The following is a 21747-nucleotide window of genomic DNA, read 5'->3' on the forward strand; positions in this document are numbered from 1 at the left end:
AAATAAATAAAAAAACTGATAAATACATATTTGAATAAATAAATGAATATTTGAATGAATAAATAAATTAAAAAATTAAAAAAATAAATAAATAAATGAATGAATGAATGAATGAATGAATGAATGAATAAATAAATAGATAAATAAATAAATGAATAAATAAATAAGACCACCAGGCATATTATTTTTAAGTTTGCAGATGTTATGTTCTTAGTTGGTTTCGTTTTGGCTAGCAAAAATGAGTAAGAATTTATTTTGAAAAATATAAAAAATTTTGGGCGATTATCTCCCAATTACATCCGTCGGTTACATCCGGTCACGTGACATGTCACCCAGGTAGAGCACGAGAAGCAAGCAAAAATGAGCAAGAAACAGAGATGTTTGGAAAGCTTCTTCGGAAAGGGAAAAAAACCCAACGAGGAAACGTAAGAAGAAGAGGCTACGACTTCTAAGAAAAGGAAAGCTGCATTTAAAAGAACATTTTTGGAGCCCTACTTAAAATATGGATTTTTCAGGTGACTGACTCGCCAAGCCCACTCAGCATAATATGCGGCGACAGGCTTAACGAGGCAACGAAGCCTTCAAAACTCCTTCGGCACATGGAAACCAAGCATTAAAAGACAAACCTTTGGGATTTTCTTCAAGAAAAAAAATCGTGGACAAGATTGACAGAAGCAATTACTGAAGTCTCTGAAGCTCAGCGCTCCCATTAATTCAACGTAATGGTGAGTTTTATTTTTATGTGATTTATATTTGTTTTTATGCTAGTCGTATTATTTTATCTCATCGTATTTATATATTTATTATAAATGTATTATTTATTTATCTAAATGTATTGGGTTTTTTTTTATATAAAACGTATCCGGTCCGTGGTGCAAAAAAAGGTTGGGGATCACTGCTGTATATAATACAAAGCGTAATAATAATCATAATGACTAAACTATAAACTATGACTACAATGCAGCCCGTGACAAAAATGAGTTTGACCTGCATTAGAGCCTCCTTTGCCTTTTGTTTTAAATTATTTATTTATTTTATCTTTAACCCCTATCCCTGCTTACTTGCACGGGTCCTCATTCACCGCTACCTGACTTGACCTGACAGCGGGCGCATACATGTTATTCTATACGCGGGGTGGGACTGTAGCACCGACGGCAGCCTGGTTTACAGTGAAAGGAGAGATGGCGGACCAAAATCCTGCTGAGACAGACACTTGAGACCCTTCTTTGTTCCTTACTCATCACATATTTATTTGTCATTTCTTTTCCCAAGGACATTTCATGTCCCTGAACGCGTGCTTGTCAATCATCAGTCCAAAGTCTCTGACAGTTACTGGCTCCGTCTTTCATTAATAGCAGACTGAGAATGCCAGTGGGAGTTAAACTGGGGCCCACTGAGATGCCGTTGTACTGGAAGCGCCATAAACTATCCTTGTAATGCGTGTCATTAGACAGCATTTCATTAATGGCTTCCAGCTTTTTATAGTTCCCAAAGAGGCAAAGACACACAGCAAGGCACGCTTGCTTGCTTGTCCGGTGAAAAGCAAAAAAAAATATAAAAAATCATCCTAAACTACAAGAGATAATGTTTCTGGGATTTATTGCAGGAAGTCATCTCTGGCCACGAGCGAATGTGTTTGCACAGAGCGTAAACAAGCGGGGCGAGCCATTCGTCAGGGGACTTCTTTGTTTGGTTATCTGCCGGCAGTTTTGCGAGGCCGGCACGAGACGGCGGATGAGACGAGACGGCAGTTTGCTAGAACGACGATTTTTACTAGCTCACTTTGCCGCAAAGCACGGCGAACGTACAAACAAGTCCGCCGAAAGAGCGTAGCTGGAGGGAGCAGATGTGCAGCGTCGTGTGCTACAAAGTGAGCTCGTAAAATGACATCGTGAAGATGTTCCTTTTTAAGCGGCTGGCTCAGGGTCGGCGGCATGACGGGCGGCGGACAGCTGCCGCACGTGCTGAAAGGCTCCGAGCATTTATCTGGCTAAGAGGGGACTGATGGAGCTGCTTGGTGAAGGTGTTGATTGGCGGGCAGGCCCACTCATGTTTGTTTGTGGCATGACAAGCAGAATCTGGCATTGCAGTGGATTTCAAAGGTCCTACATCTGAATCATGGAGTGCTTGCCACACTAAGTAGTGGACATCTATCTCCATGTGTGCTTAGAAGAACGGCAGCTATGCTCCCTGCCATGTCTTGCTAAAACAGGAAAGATTTGGATCCAGCAATTTTGATGACGAAATGGCGGAGATTCAAAAGGTGGCTCCGATCTCAAGAAGGTGAAGCTCTGCCTTCCTGGTCTGGCCAGCGAGGCTTTCTTAAGCTCTTCAGCTGAGCTCAAGGGATGGACTGGCAGGCTGCTGAGTGGGAGGCGTCCATATTGGGAACCAACCAATAGTGACACGCCGATAAAGAGATGGAAGCGTCCCTCACCTTTTCGAGATAAATTATGGTCGGGATAAATGATGCACGAGTCGGCGTGATTCTAATTCTTCTGACATTTATTACAATCGAGTAGAATTGACTGACTTAACGTTCGCAAAGTGAGATTCCCGGTCCAAGTTAACGGATGTCTTGTAAAATAGATTTTAGATTTACGAGTGGCTAAGTGAAGCCAAATTGCATAAATGGCATGCAAGCAATGTTAAAAGGGGGGGGGGGGGACTTTGAAGGGGGCCTGCTATCTTTGATGATGAAATATGAACGATATGCAATATGCGTTTTATATGTTTCATATCAGCGTGTGTTTGTAGCTCCGTGTGGCCGCATAGAAATAGAATATCTGGTTGTATTTTATTTCATTTCACTTCATTTTGTTTATTGATTGATTTTGTTTGAGATTATTATTTGAAACAAAGATCAAATGACTGATGTGACAGATGTGAAAATAGAAAGCGGACAAGGTGGCGCTGAAGGAGAACGTCAGCAAATCAACCGATCCTTATCGGGCTAATTGTGCTGCGGGACATTGCTCGATGCTGAGGAAGCAAGCGCTTATGACGTCGTCAATATGGAACGCCACCAGAGCATTGCTATTTAGGAAAACAAAAAATACACTTGCAAGAAACCACACCAAAAACATTCCCGATAAAATAATAATCCAAATACAGCTTGAAAGCTGAGGGGAAAAAAAAAAAAGGACGCCTTTATGAAATCGACGTAAAAAAACGGCAAAATCGAACCCTTTTAAAACACGTTGATGATTTTATGATTGCACACAAATCAACAGCTCAAGCCGCATTAGATTGAAAGTCATTTTGAATTGTTGATGGAAAATGTGAAGAACATGGTGAGCTCAGATGGACGAGCAGACGACCGCAACTCTGACATAACCGACATTCTGCTGCTGCTGCTTTACGAGCCATCGACAATTGTTTTCTTGAACCATTTGAGCTGCAGCTTCTCGTCAACGTCGGGATAATTGCATGTTTTGGGAAGGCCCTGTTTGGTGTCCAGCGTGCGCGGACAACACATGATGTGAATGAGTTCGATGAACGCGGACAAATCCCTCCAGAAGTCTTAACAGAAATTTGAAAGCTGTTGCGCAGCTGAATACACATTGTCCTTCTCTCTCCTTCACTTCCTGTGGGTGTAGCTCCTTAATATATTTTTTTGGTCCAAACTGTGTATGTTTTTAGCCTAGCCTGAATCCTGAACACTCCCATAAACATTGGCGAATAAATATCACTTTGGTTTGAAGATCTAAGCAGAACGGCTTGAAAGATTGTAAGCGTTACCGCTTAGCCACATGATTGCAGACTTTGCGCGTATATTTAGCAGCGGTGCGCTACTCCTCCGTGTGGTCTGGCCAAAACGTCTTTTCAACATCACAGTCTGCACGGTGGAATTCTTTGAAGGCTTCCCCGTCATCAGACACACTTTGTCTCCTGCTGAGGACTTCCGATAAAAATAAAAACGGGGCAGCGACTCGTAAACAAGCTATGCTAATGAGCTAAGCTACTCATCCTTGCTAGATCTTGTTTTGAAGCTAATTCAATTCCAACGGGGGTCAAAAGGGACAAAACAAGGCCGCACCAAGACCCGGCCGGCTCTTCTCGCGCTTTAAACGTACCTCCGAGTTGAAACGGATCTGGCAGACGTTACAGGAGATGACCGGCCGCTTGGTCTTGACCAGTGGAACTCCAAAGGTGTGGTTGATCACCGCCTTCTGGACCGGGTCCATCTGCCACAGAACGGAAAAGAGAAACACAAGTTTTGTTTAAACAGTTTGAGCTACACATTTTGTTTTCGGTTTAGCTTGCCGGAAGTAAACGTCGACCGGCGCTAGCAAGAAACAGCTAGCAGCTTCACTTGTGACGTGTTGGGCTTCAACGAATGACGGGCTGACATTGTTCTGTTGGACTTTCACATTCTTGCCGTGTGACTTTTCTCCAGCTGCCCCATCAATCAGCATCTCGTATACGTTTAACCGACTCATTTTAGCGACTTGAATCCTCGAGCGCCCGAGCTGACTGCATTTAGCCTTCAGCGCAAATTGCCTTTAGCGTTAGTCAACGGCGGGATTTTCCATCACACACAGAGAAAAAAAAAAAAAAAATCAAATGATGTGGCACTGTTTGGGGTATGTAGGAGGAGGAAAGGAAGGAGGGGAAAAAAATGCATTTGGTGTTGCGTGTTCCTTAAAGTCAGAATGTTCCACGCAGCCTTCCAGCTGTGATGCAAGTGTGCTGCTTTGGCAGGTTCATAGACAAGCCATGACTCAATTTGGCCCATCTTGCTGTTTCATTTGGCCCATTGCCAAGCTTTCCCTTGCGTCCTCCCACACCTTCATTATCAGGAAGAGCGTTTCCTCCAAGACTGAATGTCTCTAGGACTTGAGTTACGTGCAAAAAAATTGCATGCATCTGGGCGACGCCGTCAGATGTCACCTGCAGCGCTCCAAGCGGCGCCTGTGACTTGAGGGCGTTGCCGCCTCTGGAGAACGTTTAACAAGAGCTGAGGTAACTGTGCGCATGAATGATGGGCTTGGGTCCAGTTCCCTGGGTGGAGGAGGTCAGCTCAGCTACGTTCCATGCAGGCTCCTTCAGCTGTTAAAAACACTGTGCAGCTGCCAAGAGGCCTTTGGGGGGGGTCATACGGAAAGCAACCCAAACTCCCACTCAAGCTCAGCCAACACTCTGAGATGATGCCTGCTGGCTTCTTGAGACACTGACGATCCAAAAAAGCTTTGCTGTCCACATCTATTTACAGAAGTGCCTTGAGATATGAGTTTAATTCCTTCAGCGGATCAAAACAATCAAATCGTAAATGTTTTTTTCCTCCACTGCAATGAATGAAAATGGGAGTACAACAAAACATTGAGTGGATCATCACCGGAAAAACGAGGCTTGTCATCATCCAAGGATATCTCATCCCGCCTCCCTCTTGGATGGTACGGCTTCCACCGGCGCAATTCGAAAAAATGGAACGGCCCTCCAAGAGTCCTGAGTCGGATTGCTTTGGCTGTTCTGGTCACACTTGAGCAAGCGTGTTTGCAAATGTTACACGTCTTGCGTATTTTCTTGGTGGTGAAACTTCCATGTTCTGCTCCCAAATTGACTTTTGTCACTGGCTGTCTTTGATGGCTTCTAGACAGCAAATTGCTTTCATCATGTGCAAGTGGAGAAGCCGGGAATGCGCGCCGTGTCATCAAGTGGCCACATGAAGACACGGCCGCTTGAAAGAACAAGAAGCATTTCCAAGGAGCTGCGTACTCACCTTGTTCTCCTCAGTGTCTGCGGTAGCTTGGAGCTGCATTTTCCCTCGCGTGTGTGCGCTGCCGTCACAGGTGTGTGTTTGCCTCTCCGAGCGGCTTAGACTCAAAGTGCCTGATGCACTCATTCAGCTTCCCCCCTCACTTGTCAAAAATGAAAACAAAGTTCTGCCTAGTGGTGCATGGTTGCCTTTTTGTTGGAGATGTTGGCATGACACCTTCCGTCAGGCATCGTCCTCGTTCACCATGTCCCGCTGCTCTCTTGCCATGCTGAGTCCCTCAAGCTGCACCGCCGTGTCTCCTCCCCTTCTCCTTCTCTCCTCCCACCTTCTCATGCATATTTGCTCTCTCTGGATGTGCTTGAAGCGTTCCCCCCTCCACCCCCCCCCCCCCCCCCCTTGCCAAAGCTCGGCCAATGAAAGCTGAAGCATTTGCATTGCCAGACAACTCGGACCAGCGCACGGGAAGCATTATCCTATCCTGCAACATGTCTTCTTAAAAATGTGCTCGGTGACTTTCAAAAGAGCCTGTGGAAGCAACTTCAAGATGGTACTTTGTCGTCATAGGGCAGAAAAGCCAGCGAGCGTTTCTCTCCGGAATGCCGGAATTCCCTGCCTGTGATAATGAGATTAGCGACCTCTGTCAAAATGTTTACAAAAAGAATCCATAACAGAAGGGGGGGTATTATTCTGCGAATTGAAATGAGCCTGATAAGAAAGTCCAATTGCTGACCTTTCGTTTCGCTCGGGGGAATCTATATTGGGAGCAACACATACTGTACTCTACTGTAAAGCAAGGTCCATCACTGTCCTAAAAGCATCGGCAGTGACAGCCAAGTGGAGCGCAAATCATATTACGCCCGAGTAAGAAAGGCCATTGAGGTAGCGAGCCATGTTGTCAAGGTAAGGCTAATTAGGATGGACACAATCAGGAAGAGGCCAAGAGTGCCAGCTACAAGGACTTTTACAAATGTTGAGTCTCCAGTGACATGTTCAAAAGCAGAAAGCCCAAAAACACCAAGGGGATTTGAAGACACCAATTAGCAGTTCCCCTTCCAGAGCGCTGTTCTTTTATTCTAGCAGCACTCTCAGCTCCAATCAGTGTCCACTCTCGTTACCGTCTGTCCGTCCGTCCATCCATCAGTCCAAATTCCAAGACACGACTACAAACAAGCAAGCCACAAAACTATCAGGGCCAGTTTTTTCTGTAAATCAATCAGATATGAAAGCTGAATTTGAACATGCAACTTGCTTTAGGCTACATCGGTCCCATGGCTCCCTCTCCTGGCCGCACGTACACATCACACGCAGCAGTTTTTTTTTTTAATCAAAAAACTTGTTTTCTAATTAAAAAATAGAAGCAGCTGGTTTGAAGCTATTGACAAATGGCTTATGCGAGTCGAACTGTAGCTTATGGTTTCAAGCAATTATATTATAGCCAAATTTAAAAGAAAAATGAAAGACTTTATGTATCATATACAAATTTATTTCCTTTTTTTTTTTTTTTTTTGGACAGGCAATAAAGGCAACAGCTGCTCCCCCTTTGGACAAATGCCCAAACCGAGCATGAAATGATCAATTCGGTGTTGTTCAGCCCCAAATTGGAAACTATGATGTCACTGCATTTTTATTTGCAAACACCACTGGTGATAAAAACCAATGCCAATCATTCCATATGTTCTTCAACCTTCATTCTACTGCCAGGCTTGCAATAATAATCATAATAATAATACAGTTTGAACATTCTCCAATTATTTTGCTCATCCAAAAGAGAATAAGATAAGAATCATCTTTGGAGCCAGCGACTCATTTGACGGATGAAATACTGAAGCTGCGGTCCAAACAAATCCTGATCTGCAATGGAGGCGGTGACAGTGTGCAGGCCAGCCTGACGTCATTCCCCAGTGGCAACAAAGCTTAGTGCTGCTCCAACATATTGATGAGCAACGTGTTGACATTCTCAAACGCCGTTCGGAGGAGCAACATAAGGCCGAATTGATGAAGTGTTGAAAGCCTCGGCGGTCTGTTCTGAATTATGAGCATTTTTCCAAGGCTCGGAGGGAGAAGGAAAGTCCCAATCTGTCACGATAAACGCTGAATCAAACAAACTGTGCCATTTGAAATGTGTTGCTACCTTTCATTTGGCAGCCTTGATTCATTCGAACAGACTTTCATCACAGAAGATCTATTTGAAAGAAACGGTGGCTTCTGCTCATTCCAAGAGAGCAGCTCATTTATTTCCCCGGCCTTTTTATTTATATGTAAATTTTAACCTCCCTGAGAAAATAAGTCGCCAAACACAACACAAGTCTTTGGATCAGTTCATCCAATCATCACGCAGGAGATCGGCGTCACGGTCCAAGCCGTCCGTCCCTTCGGTTTCTTACCGTGCTGAAGTTGTGGAAGAGGCTCAAGCCGTGTGGAGGAGGGGGAGGAGGAGGGGGAGGAGGAGGTGTTGTCTCCATGGAGAACTGCAGGAAGGGCTTCATGTCCAGGTGGGACTGGATCATTGTTGGGGTCCGCAAGAATGCTGGCACCGCTGCCCCGGCACGATTTATACTTCCTGCACACACAAATAACATTTTATTTATTCATTTAACAAAACGTTGTGGGTCGCCAACGTCACCGTCTAAACAGAAACATCTATCATTTCACCAGTTCGTCGATGATAACGTTAATTGTCTAATTTTGAACAAAAGTATCTGCTAAAATATCAATTCTGGCCAGTGCAAGCAATCTGGCTGATGTCACATTTTTCATTTCGACAGAAATTTTACAAAGAAAAAAGACTCAATTCATTATTCAGGCCATTCACAACGTAATCAAGATCGTTTTTTAACTCGTGCAGCTGTTGAAGCCAATACGCCGCCCCACCTCCTGGCGGTCATCATCTCTCCTCTTCCCTTCTCGTCTCCTTTTTGACCTCTGTCAAGGATGATAGCGTTGGGCCCCACGCGGCAAAACTCCTCTTCAGCAAGCTTTCGGATTAAACCTTTTAATATCCGCCGGCGCGTTCAAATTCCAACCCCCGCGACTTAAAGCTTTCGCTGCTCTCCTTTCGGGGATTGCTGAGGGCTACACGATATTCTCGCTTGGCCTGGAAAATTTTCCATCTACCTGCCTCTGCACCGGCAAGATGTAATTTGAGGCTTTCTCGACACCCGGGCTTGTTCATCAAACTCAAAGCGCGCCGGATGAGATCAGAGGAAGCTTCTGCGCGGGTGATGCTAAGCGATGCACTCGACAAACTTTGGATTAGAGAAAGCGACTTTGTCAGACAGAGTGCTGTCAAGTGGAGATTGCCTTCTGCTGAGCATCTGTCAGCCTCCAGGTGGGGACGAATGCATCGTTACCACAGCTTAAGCACTTGGAGCGCTCCAAACGTTGGAAAAGAGCACATTGGCGCTGCTAAACTCATTCACTACCAATGACGGTTATAGACGTCAAAGTGAACGAGTTAAGGAATGAAATTGGAATCAACAAAATTGATTTGGCTGTCTGTCTGTGCACGCCTTGGCCACTTGAGGGCAGTATAAAACAGGGAACATGATAGACATGGACACGGTCACAACTCCTCGAGAAACTGCAGTAATTAATTATTCGTTGGCAGCGGAAAAAGAATCTGTTTCATCAATCACAAGTTGCACGGAAGGTATATGCGAACGCCTGAGGGCGTGTCAAAAAGGTCACGGGCGGCTTAGTTCCAATATGAGTTGCAACATGTTCTCGTTTCAGTGTTCCGTATTCTGCGTGCAGACGTTCTGCTCTGAAATTTCCCTACGCAATCACAAACTACCACTTTACAGAACGATAATTCAATCATTTTGACTGCGCTAAGCATCACAAAGGTCATTCGGGTTCATGAATCTAAAACCCGGCAACACGTCAATCTCAGCTCGCGGCTTTTCTCGCGTGAGGCAATTGTTTTAATTTCAAGGCAAGCTTCAATTTATGGGCTGGCTGTAATGAAAGGCTTGATGCAATCGTAATGACACCCCGGTGGGATGATTGTGACACGTTGGAGACCCCCCAGGTAGATCCCACTTTGATATCCGCGAAGTCGACGAATCCACGCAATAACATTTAATCGCCGCTCGGTTAGTTTAGATGACAACAACAGACGAAGTGACGTCAGAATCATGGAATGACTGCTCGTGACCTGTCTGACCTCCGCTCGGCAAAGAGCAACGTCTTGAACACACATACACCAGTGCACGTGAGCCACAGATGCACCTCCCTTAATCCTCCAGATAAATCTCTTGCTGGCTCCTGCAAGCGGACCTTCGCAAAAGAGCTCGGCTTTTGTACTTGTGGCTCGAGGGATTTCACGCGTGTGTGTTCGGTGGGGGCACCTCTGGCTAACACACATGCATGCCCGCTTGACTTCTCCAGCTTTACACAAACAAGTCCTTTGACTGGGCAACGGCGTACGAATAATGGAGCGCACCGTATGTGGATGCGCAAAAAGTATGCAGTGTCGAGCTTTCCGTCGAGTCGGCATCTGCGGGTCGCATGTCACGACACGTACTCGCTCGCTCAGAGGAGGATTTATATACTTAATGAAAATATGCCAGAGTTGGCTCTCGGCCACGGCATTCCCTCATGATGGTTATCTCCAAAGCGTGATGAAAAGTTAACGTGGACTCGAGACTGAGGCCCTGGGACAAAATGATTTTGTCGTGCCGCTTTGAGGTCAGATGAATAGCTAATGGGAGAGGACAGACCGGGGTGAGGGCTCCAACGCAGACGGTGCCAGGGCGACGCTGCAGCTTAGCACAACAAGAACATGCAAAAGAGAAGAAGATGAATCTGCTCGCAACTCTCTGGATAACTGGGAAAGAGCAGAAAGCACACAAATGGGAGACTTTGCAGACTTGGCACTAGAAGAAAATTCATAATTTATAAAATGAACATCTGGATCCGGAACTCTATTTCAACTCTTTGAGATTTTAAATTAAATTCAGCAGGAGTCATATTTTTTAGTGCAATATATGCATTAGAATATATTTAGGATATGGAAATGCTGCAATTGGATGATTCAAGTCTAACAGCTTGCAGCGATATGGCACAGTGCAAAGGTCAAAAGTGTTAGCAAAGGAATCCAAGCCTGATTATTGACCTTTGGGGGGGCGCCTAAAACGTTTCCCAACACAAAAGGCCATTTTTGTTGTGTCTGCTGCAAGACTTGTGGGCATGGATGATAAAAGTGGGGCGGAGCAAAAAAAAAGGGGGCGTGGCCACGAAAGTGACGCAAGGTGAAGCGCCACCATCTCCTTCCACCTGGCCTCCATTGTTTTCCATCCCACAGCCAGCCCTCCCCCACATCCTCTCCGTCTTTTGTTTGGGCGGGCGGTACCCTGCTTGAACAATAGCCGGCAACTTTATTCCCAGGAACTTGTGCCCTCAGGTGTGCAATTCTATCAGCCCAAATGCAGTTTGGGCAGAGGGGAATGTTCCATCAGCCTAACAGAGCGGGGGAGGGGCTGGGTTAGCCCAAGCAACAAACATGTCCTTTAACATTAAGCCAGCAAAATCTTTTTAAGTAACGGGTTCACTTCTCATTGCAGAAACCGCAAAGGACACTTGTGTTCAAATCAGCATCAGTGGGACAGCTGACACTCCAAGGGAAGAATCCAAACATGATCATTTTCTTACACAAGCCGTTTTCAAATTTGATGAATGCGCACTTGGCATATTTTTTCAAGAAAGCAGCGATTGCATCACTCGACGAGCCGCCGTCGTTCCTGGCCGCCATAAATCTCAGTCCTGTGGCGCAACCAAGCATGAGATCACAGCAAACGTCAAATCAAAATGAACAACGGTGAGCTTTTCCAACAAGTTTTTTAACAAAGCCGAGCGTGGATGAAAGGAAAGGCGCGGATTGCGGCTTTTGAACGTCGCTCCAAGGCTCCTTGTCGACGAGCATCGGTGAAGAAATGGGACGGCAACACGTTTGCGAGGTGTGACTTTTGATTGTGATCAGACACGAAGCCTTGTAAAGTAAATTCTCATCTGTCAAAACGACTTTGACGGTTTGCGACACCCTGGCTCGCCAAAAAACAGCGAGCTGGCTGGAGAAAAAAAGAACTTGACAGCTAGCAAAGAGAGAAATGTTCCCTGGTGGGAGAATCAATCAATTCCTCTGCACATGGATTTTGCTAATTATGACTCAGGAAATGCTGAATCAGCAAGATTTCAATGCGCCACTCAAGTATTTACAAAATGGAATCCATTTACGGGCTCCCGAGTGTGACGATAATAAGTTTCGCAATCGCACCGAAATAAGCAGACTTGAAGAATTAAAAGACACGCTATCAAATTAGCCAGCAAATTGGTGCCGCTGCTCCTCGAGCATACATCACCATTCCGAGGAGCAGAAATGGGAAAAAAAAAAAAAGAGAGTATTTCCGGCACTGCGGCTCGGCCTCATTGTTGTTTTGATTCTTCTGCTAATGAGCAGCGCCTTGCTCCGGCTGCCATACAAAGGCCCAATTGAATCTGGCACGCCATTAGCATGTCGGAGAGGCCCGGCCGGCTTCGTTCGTCCGTGAGCCGCTGACTGACAGCGGCCGTCATCTCCGTAATTGCGCCGTACGCCGGAGCCAACGCCGGCCCGAGAGAGCCACGTGGTGCCGGGAAGAGGCGGCACTTGGAACAAGCGGGGATTAGGATTTAAAAGGGGATTCGGGGAGGAGAGAGGGAGACGACAGGCTGGGGAGAATTAGCCACCAAACTCCACGTCGGTGAGCTCAAAGAGGACGCTGGCGAGAAATAGCTTCGGCTGGCGCAGATGACAGACCTTGACTTTGTGAAAATAAATTAAATTAAAATAAATTGAAATAAATGAATAAATAGGTAAATAAATACAATTATTTATGCTTTATAAATTAAATTAAAATAAATTGAAATGAATGAATAAATAGATAATCATTTATAAATTAGATTAAAATAAATTGAAATAAATGAATAAATAGGTAAATAAATACAATTATTTATACTTTGTTATGATGGTGTGCGTGGTGCAATTGCAAAACAAACCTTTTCAAGGAACACTTTGCAATTTAAAAAAAAAAAAAAAAAAAAGACTGCCACCGCGACCTCAGCACGACACCCTCGCTTGCGCTGCTGACCTTAATTGTAACCTTCAGGAGCTTTGCTCAAATTTGTCTGGAAAAGCCACCTCGAGTAAATTAAAAAACTGATAAGACATTTTAGGTGTTCCCGCTCCTGATGTGTGTTTAAGTCCTCCCTTAAGTTCTCCCCATAGCTCAAGTGGGACGTTAATTCTCCTCTTTGTCACCTTCACCTGCAGCGATCTTTGCTTACGCTGCTTTTTTTTCCCCCCTCTGCGACCCTTTGACTCTTTACTCTGCACTCAATGTTCATTGTACAAACAGCATGAAGACACTCATGCAAGACATCTAAAATGGGCCAATCACACCAGCCCCGCCCCCATCCACTCGCCGTCCCTGTCGCTGGCTGGCTTGACGCTGCGCTTTGCTTCTTTTCTGGGCTGACACGCTTGCAGTCAGTCTCAATGTGTGTGTGTGTGTGTGTGTGTGTGTGCATGTGTGTGTGTGCGACTGTGATGTGCAGTGCAAGCACATTTTCAAGCTTCAGCCACCTGGGTGACACTGAAAGATGTTTCCCACACACGAGGCGCTTCCTTGCCCCCAAACATCCGAAAATATGGCGCTCACTTTCTTCTAACTCACTGCAGCAAGAATGTGAGAATTCATATGTTGGTGTGTATGTTCAACAACCAAATTCCATATGATGATTTAGTTTTTGCAGACGTACGTAAGTGTTGATTTTGCGACAATGTTTGTGTTGGTGCGCCGTGAAATTGTTGCAACATACGAATATTGAAACGCAAGCACCATAGCAACATATTAGATGCGTTGCTCATGGTATTTTTTATCCTTTGTGAAAAAAAATAACTAATTTGTCTGCAGATGACTGAGACAGCTGTGAAACACTTCTTTGTGTGTCTCTATGCATTACACTGCCCCCAGGTGGCAAGGCGAGCACATTGCAAGGAGCAGTCCGAAGGAGAAGCAAAAAATGGAGTGAAATCTGTTTCATCTTTACATTTGAGTTGAGTGTCGTTAAATATTTGTTCGTAAACTACGACGAATTACAGAACACAGTTTAAAAACTGTCAGATTAATGGCACTGGTGCTTTGAGTCACGAACATAGCTCAAACTTGGACCTCAAGGCACCACTGGATTTGTTTTGAAAATAAAAACCCACTCAAGGGTCAGACTATATTATATTTAATATAATCTGTCTTTGCGCCACGATTGAGCACGCACGCGTGATGTGCATGAGAGTCCGTTTGCCGACATGTGACGGAATGTCACGGAGTTCATCGCTCGGCGGCCGACGGACGTGACAGCGGCAACAAAGCGTTGCGCAACCACGCAAGACGCGCCACGTACACTCCCTGCCATCGCTTTCCTTCGCTCGCCTTCAAGTCTGCCTCGATAGGAGCCTCAGACTGCGGCAGTGCGGGGCAGTGAGGCGGAAAATACAGTGATTGTCGCTGACAAAAATAGAGGAGCTGGGAGAGGGCGGGGGGAGGGAAGGGAGGCAGGGGGAGTCAAAGGATGACAATGCAAGGGCATGAAGAGAATTGACGGATAGAGCAGCAAAGCTTCGGGGGTATATGGAGTCGCCGAGTTGAGGTAGGTGGGGGCCCAAAAAAAAAGGGGCACCATGCGCCCACGCAGCAAGCCAGCTGTCCGGCTCGCTCTCAGGGAGGGGGGGGGGGGTGGTACTGGGACATGCAATATTCATGAGCAGGGGTCTATTTGGCTGCATCATCGCCCTTACCTCTCTGCCAATAACAATCTGTCACTGGAGTCACCTTTATTCAGCCCTCAGGGAACTACAGCAAAAAAATGGAGTGAGGATTTTTATTCTCCCAAGCTTTAAGATTGAATGACAGAGATGATTGATGTTTTTGTACTGTGCATTTGGTCCAGCGGAGGCTAAGTCATTGAAATCCAGGAAAAGGAATTTCTTGGATCAGCCGAGTGATGTTTGAAACAACATTGAATGTAATTATTGCAATTAAAGTGGCATATTTCATCGAAGGCCGCCATCCTTTTGCCTGTCGCAGCCTGCCTGCTTGCCTGCCAGCCTGCCCGCCCGCCCACCATGAAGGTCACCCTCCCTGCAGCTACGGATTGCACAGGCAGGCACAATATGATGCCGCCCTTCGACAGAGGTCTCCACCTTGCCTTGCTAAGGACAAACCCCCTGGAACTTTTTTGTGTTTGTATAGATTTAGTATTAACCACAGTAAGTGTTTAGGATATTTAAAATAATAATTATAAAGTAAAAGATGAGCAGCCACTGTCTTCGAAGGAGACATGAGGGTGTGCCACCAGGAGAACCTTCATGTCTGTCTGCTGACCTGGTTTCAAAAGAGGGCCGGTGTCACCTTTTATCTTGCAAACTAGCTCACCGAGGAGCACAGGAGATGTCTGCAGTCAGGTCCATTTTAAGGGGTCAGCAGAGTTTTTGGGAAAAAAAAAAAAGTCATACACTTGCACACATCTCGTGTGGTCCATCCCTGCTGTGACCTTAATTTGTTGTGTCTTGAGGAGGCGTGCCAAACGGGCAGCTGATGCTCCCCGAGGGGACACGCTGACAAATCGTGTGAGCATTAGCTGCCCGCCATGAGGGATGGAGAGCGCACACACATGTGCAGTTTTACATGCAGACTACGTGTGATGGAAGGAAGGAAGGAAGGAAGGAAGGAAGGAAGGAAGGAAGGAAGGAAGGAAGGAAGGAAGGAAGGAAGGAAGGGAAACTTGCTGAGCAACTGGTGAAAGTAACACGACACAAGCTGTCTCCCTGCTAGCTAATCCTCTAAGCAAAGATTTGTGGCAGTGCCAAACAAATCTATTGGGACATTTCAAAACAAGTCATCACAGGTTTGGTGGAGAAAATGAGGTAACTGAAAAGCTTTTTTTTTTGCGGCTCACGTGATTTAGTTTGGTTTCCGCAACCCTGTTCTCATCATCTCCCTTTTATCCACCAATCGGCTCTTTCCGTCCGCTTGGGTCTTGTTGCCACGTCAAATCTGTTGTCAATTCATACTGTTGAGTTTAGTCCCTGTGTTACTTGAATTTTTCTTTCGAGGGTGGGGGTTGTTTTTGTATTATATTTATTTCACATGGATTCTAGTTTTGGTTTTCTTTTGCTGTGAATAAATTTTGGAAATTCACCACTGCAAATAAACCCAAAAATATCATTGAAATGATCTCTCGGACAGTAGTATGACATTTCCGTCATTTTAAAAATAACATTTATAGAAAAACATCCGGGGGGAAAAAGGAGCTTAAAAGATAGAAGCATATGTTCTTCACTCTACTCCCATATGCAAGCGTTGCTGTCTTGAAGCCCAACATTATTCAAATGTCAACGTGCGGTGCCGCTTCTAAGTGCATCAATATGCTAATGCTGCTTCCATTGCTTTGCAAATTATCTTTTGTAGCGTTGCTTTACATTTCACAAGCCAGCTTAAAACTACTCGACGCGCTGAAAATGCTGCAACGGGAACGTCATCTTATGACGTAGGCGTCACACGCCGTCATGGATATCCTCAGCTCCCGCTTTGGCCCTGACAGCCTTTCTAATCTGCACCTCTGGCATCTCCCGCCCCAACCCCGCCCTGCCCCTCCCTCTGGCCTCAGGGGCGCTGCGTGGGGCAGGTCCTGGCAAAGCCCCCTCTCACACGCTCTCTTCAGGAGACTCGAGACAGGTGTGCATACCAGACCTGCAGCGGCTTCTCCTTGAACCAAAGCTCCAAATACGTGCGGGCTAGACGACACATTGGGCTCGCTCTCAACTCCGGCTACTGCCATCTTTTTGTCACTAACACAGGGGAAGATTTACTTGGCAGTGTCTGCGTGGCCAATCAGGCTATTTTGAGAATCTCGCTGTAACATTAAGGATTAGCTTCTCGGAAGCCAATGAAGCGGGTTCTGTGCGTGCGTGTGTGTGCGTGGTTATCCCGAGGACGGAAAAGAAAATAGCCTTTGTGATGGTCGTGATCAGGAATTGAGGTGATGGCGTTTCCAGCGGTATGTCATGGATAAAGCTCGTATGGGCCAGATTCCATGAGTCAGACGATACAAGAGAAAGCTGGGCTTGGTGTGTGTGCGTTGCTGAAAGGAATCCATTTCTTCCCGCGGGTCAATTTTGAACTGAAAGAAACGAGTATGTGGCCATTATCTTACGCAATTCCTTCGCTCGTGTCGTACGTTTCTCCCACGCCTTCCCGTGCATCTTCGTCGCCACGGTGACCTTGTTGCTTCTCAAGGACAATTGATTTGGGAGGAATCTCCTCCATTAGCTCATTTGCACTTTTCACTGCATTCGCTTCTCATCGTCTTCAGGCTGCACAGAAATAATAATGCGTCATCTCTGCCCACCAAACATGTTTGCTTTGATGCTCGGCTGCTGCCGCTTGGGGATTTATTCCGAATCTTACCGAATGAAGTGATCGATAAAAAAGCCTTTAACTTTTCACGATGGCTCCTGACAAAATATTTAGTTTAGAACGGTTAACAAAGCAAGAAAATTTCCCCCCAAATATCTCAGAAGGCTTTGAATGTAGCGCAACCACACTTTTAGTTTATTTCCCAAATTCTCATTAGCGAGCGAGATTGAGAAGCTGAAGTGTAACAAGCTAGCACGAACGGTTAAATGTTCGGACGTGTTTTCCAATCAGCTAGCGTGAGGCGCAGCGTGAAGCAAAGAACGGATCGATGGCCCCCGACTCGGCGGCGCTCCAAACGACATGACACAAAGAAGGACGCGCTCGGGCACAAACGCTTTCCTCCGCGCCAGCCCAATGACGGCCCCCGTCGTCAGAGTCTCCCGCACGTTTATTGACGAAACAGGCTTGTGGACAAGCGGACGAGTCGGATGTACGACTCCACATCGACGTACGTAGCTTACACTCAGCTAATCACCGATGATGTGTTTTTCCTGGCGTCTCTTCTTGCAATCTGTTCGCTTCGGACTTGTCATCAGCCTGGAACGCTCCACGAGTCCAGCAGGAGCCAAGGCGAGGCTCGTAATTATTTCTTGAAGCTTTGGCCCTAGCACGTGCTATATGGATGGCAGTCAAAATGGCGCATGAAGAAGTTCAGTGAAACTAAACTGATTTGAAGAATTGTGCTCCACCGGATTATTTCAACACAAGCTCATCTTCAGAATTGTCGAATATGCAAATGAAAGTCAGAGGGATGACGCGTGTATGCGTATTTGGCAAATGTCTGCCTCGTCGAGAACTTCTAATTAGTGTATCGCTTTGACACAAACACGGGGAGCAGTTGAGAAAATGGGCAAGAAGTTCTGATCTGCTCAAAAAAAATATTTTCTCTCATGTCATTTTGAGTTGACCTGCTGGAGCCAGTTGAGGGCAGTTCAAGGGGGCGGGGCTTGTGTGAATGGAATGATCATCATCAGCCATAAAGACGGGTCTAAAGCGAGCCAGGCTTTATGAAAACAGATTAGGCGTCCAAATACAAAGCGTCAGATGAAGGTAGATGAAACGCGCACAAAAAAAATCCACAGGAAGCCGAGCATCAGCACAACATTCCTTGCTTGACCCATGAAAGATGTAAAATGATGCTACGTATGTCAAACTATTGGCTTTTTCGTATCAATTTTCTACTTTGTTTAACATTTATTTATTTATTTGATTTTAATTTGATTTATTTTTATTTATTTATTTATTTTTATTATATTGGCAAAGAGTGAACAATTCTTCCAAATAGATGAATGGTGCCAATGGTGTGCGTATTGAGATGATTTTTATGGTGTGTTTGCAATGTTCTGAACTCTCCCTGCCACATGCTCCTTGGAATTCAGTCAAATGAGGGCGATTGCCTCCAAAGTGCGCTCCAATTGATTGACTTTCTGATCCACGGGTTACCCCGGAGGGCAACCAAAGAGCACGTCCACTGACATTCCCATAATTACCACTGTCACATTGAAAAATGGCCACCGGGGCTTGTACGACCTTCATCATGTTAGTTTCTCCAAAATGGACTCTCGAGTGCACAATAAACAGTAGAAGGTGGACGCTCAAGGTCATTCACAGTAAACGCCAGCTGCTGACGAGTGTTTACATTTTTGGAATGTCACAACTCTTGTTTGTGTTCTAGCCGCACTTAAAAGATTGGACGGTGCATGAAAAGGGACAAAAAGTACGACTCGATGATCCTCGACATTATGCAGGCCGCAAACGAAAAGCGAGAGTCATCGTCCAAGCCAACCATTGCCGATGACGCTGAGGAACTTTAGCATTGCTTGACTAACATCATTCACAACCGCCACACACACACACATACGTCTAACTAAAGTACTGCAGGCTCCGGCAAAAACCTGAACGTGCCAACTCTGCCGGAATGATAAACAAGAGAAAGCAAAGTGGATTTTGTTCTTTTCAAAGTCTCCATGAGACGCCTGCTCTGAAAACACGTTTGCCCACAGAGCAGAAGGGCAGAGCCCGAATCAGTCCAGGCATGCGTTAACACAAAGTGGCGTCTCCGCCAGCGCGCATAGCGACGGAATTAACGCACACACACACAAACATACACATGCAGATGCTGGCGGGCACGAGGTAGATATAGTTAAATGCATAAACATTGTCCTTCATCACGCATGATCGGCCATGTGGACTTGGAGAGGCGAGTGCTCGCAGCAGCGATGTCAGACATGGCCACTACGAGAGCGGAATACTAAATGCCAAAGTGCCGACCGAGCGCCCGGTTGGCCGGCTGACTCACAACCCAGCAAGACTGCATCAGAACTCCATTTTTTTTTTTTTTTTTGCTGCTGCTGAACTGAAGCTGAGTTGAGGGCATCCGAGGCATCACATGACAGCGGTTCCCCCAAATCTGTAAATACTGCTTCGGAATTGGGTTCCTCTTTAACGATGCTATCCACCTTCGACTCCTCAAGCCTGTTCATGTGACCAAACACATCCTAATCAGATAGTTGAGCGTTAAACAATTTGACCTTGTCTGTCATCGCTCACACCTGCCATATTAATGGCACGCAATGATGATAATTACAAGCCCTCGCTGGGATTTAAAGCTTTTACCCCGCCGCCGGCCTCTGTTGACAGATGTGGAATGAACACCGCCGCGCACGCCGCACCACTAATGAAGAGCCGCCAGCTTAGCGAAGGAATTAGTCAGCCGGCAAAACCGTTGACCTTACCAGCGCAAAATAGCCAAAACTGCCAACTCACCCAAAATCATCCTGCGTGCTGGCTGCGGGTCAGCCGACGCAAAGGTTCTGGGAACGGATAGCTCCAAAGTCCTTCCTCAGGGGTGCACTCCAGTAGGAGGCAAGTCAGAGAGCCTGATGGGAGCAGAGAGAGCTGCTGCTGCTGCTGCTGCCGCCACCACCGCTGCTGCTGCGCATGCCGTCCGCTATGCCCGCACTCGCCAGGTGAAAAGCTAGGTGTGGATGTGAGAAGGAGAGAGAGAGCGAGGGAGAGAGAGAGAGAGAGAGAGCAAGCTCACGTGTGTGTGTTTAGATGAGGGTGGGGGGGGAGTGTTCCTGCAGCTGTGGCTCAGGTAAGCTTGAGGACACTACAGAGGGGGTTTACTTGCAAAGGGGAACAAGGGAGGGGAGAGTCAGGAGGAGGCGGGGGAACCTAAAGTCAGCTAACCAATCAGAGGGGAAGACTAAGGTCTTCTTCTTCACAGTAGCCAGGAGGGATTGCAGTGAGCTCCAAGAAACAGCTGACAAGCAACTTCTTCACAAGTATCATTTCATTCCGACGCTTCAACATGCACACACTGTCTTCTCCAGCTTTGTGTGTTGTTTTTTTGGGCTTGCGTATAACCGAGAGGCACCTTGCATGCCTTCACTCTGATTGGTGGCAGCCAGCACCAATGGGAGCCGCAGAAGACACTTGTCATCATGCAGAGTGGAAGTCATGAAGGAGAGAAGGAGCTTGACCGAGAACGCGATCTCCTCCCACCATCCCGTTTCTCGCATTGACTTTGCACAGAGCAGCGCCTCCCTGCAGGCTCTTGGATTGTCACATCTGTTTAGCGAGCGCAATTGTTGTCTCCTCTCCGTCCTCTAACTTGCTGCGTCTGTGTGACTTGCCAAAGGATGAACCTTTATTTAAATCGTCGCCGCTACCGTTTCTTTTAACCTACTCAGGCAAGAAGGGATGGGGGGGGGGGGGGGGGGGGGGTTACGCAAAAAGATGAAATGGAAGGCGACAAGCAGAGGAAGCAGTAGCCTATGAAGGAGAAGGAGGGGGGCAGTGATTCGACTCAATGCAAAGAGACAGAGGGGTGAAGCGATGTGAAGTGGCAGCGAGGAGGAGACCAAGCGCAAAGTCACAGCAGAAAGGCAGCACAAAATGAAACATTGTGCAAAGAGGAACCGCCTCCCCTCTCAGCGCGCGCACCAACAGCAGCAACAGCTCCTCACTTTCACAATCAAGAGGAGTCGCAGCATGGCTTTTGAAAAGCACCCTGACGCAATGTTAGCGCAAAGCTTAAGAGAAGGCTTAACGGAGCTGTCAAAAAATTAATCCCCTCCGGGCGGGCGGGCGGTCGTTTATGCTTGGAGACGCAAAGACATAAACACGTGAGCCCGCGGCAACGGAAAACGCTGATGTTAACAGCGCCTCTTCGAGTTGCGCGAGATGCTTCCCTCGCTGCATGGGTTTCCTCTCAGCCTCCATGCATGCACCAAAAGCGTCTTAAGTTTGGAGGAGGAGGTGATGAGTCACTGGCCGCCGATGCCGCAAAGATTCGCAACAACTCCACCGTCGCCGTTGTATGCAAACATTGATAACTAGCAAGCAAAATTCCACAAAGGAAGACAAACACGTGCATTCAGATCCTGCTTCTGCGGTTTAGCAAAAGAAGAAAAAAAAGCTGCTTTAACTAAACACAACAAACGAGTGAACCCGTTGCGCTACGTGCGTCGAGGAACCATATTTGGCCCCACACGTGCGCTTTTTTTTACC

General features: G+C 46.4%; 1 protein-coding gene across 2 annotated transcripts in view; it reads right to left on the minus strand.

Annotated features, from left to right (window-relative positions):
* znf385a (zinc finger protein 385A) overlaps nt 1-20277 on the minus strand; it is a 30735-nt gene extending 10458 nt beyond the window's left edge. Inside the window, exons 1-3 of one of the 2 annotated variants that reach the window (XM_088368776.1) lie at nt 19999-20277; nt 8104-8279; nt 4077-4187 (exon numbers count right to left, since the gene is read on the minus strand). In XM_088368776.1, coding sequence (XP_088224902.1) covers nt 4077-4187; nt 8104-8279; nt 19999-20008 — 297 coding nt within the window. In that variant the 5' untranslated portion in view covers nt 20009-20277. Of the gene's footprint in view, nt 1-4076; nt 4188-5722; nt 6022-8103; nt 8280-19998 lie in introns of those variants that run through there. The other variant, XM_088368777.1, reaches the window with a different exon arrangement.
* Between the last annotated feature and the right edge of the window lie 1470 nt (nt 20278-21747).

The sequence above is a fragment of the Syngnathus floridae genome, chromosome 2 (genome assembly GCF_059516105.1).
Source record: "Syngnathus floridae isolate MCC-2025c chromosome 2, RoL_Sflo_1.0, whole genome shotgun sequence".
In the NCBI taxonomy this organism is placed as follows: domain Eukaryota; kingdom Metazoa; phylum Chordata; class Actinopteri; order Syngnathiformes; family Syngnathidae; genus Syngnathus; species Syngnathus floridae.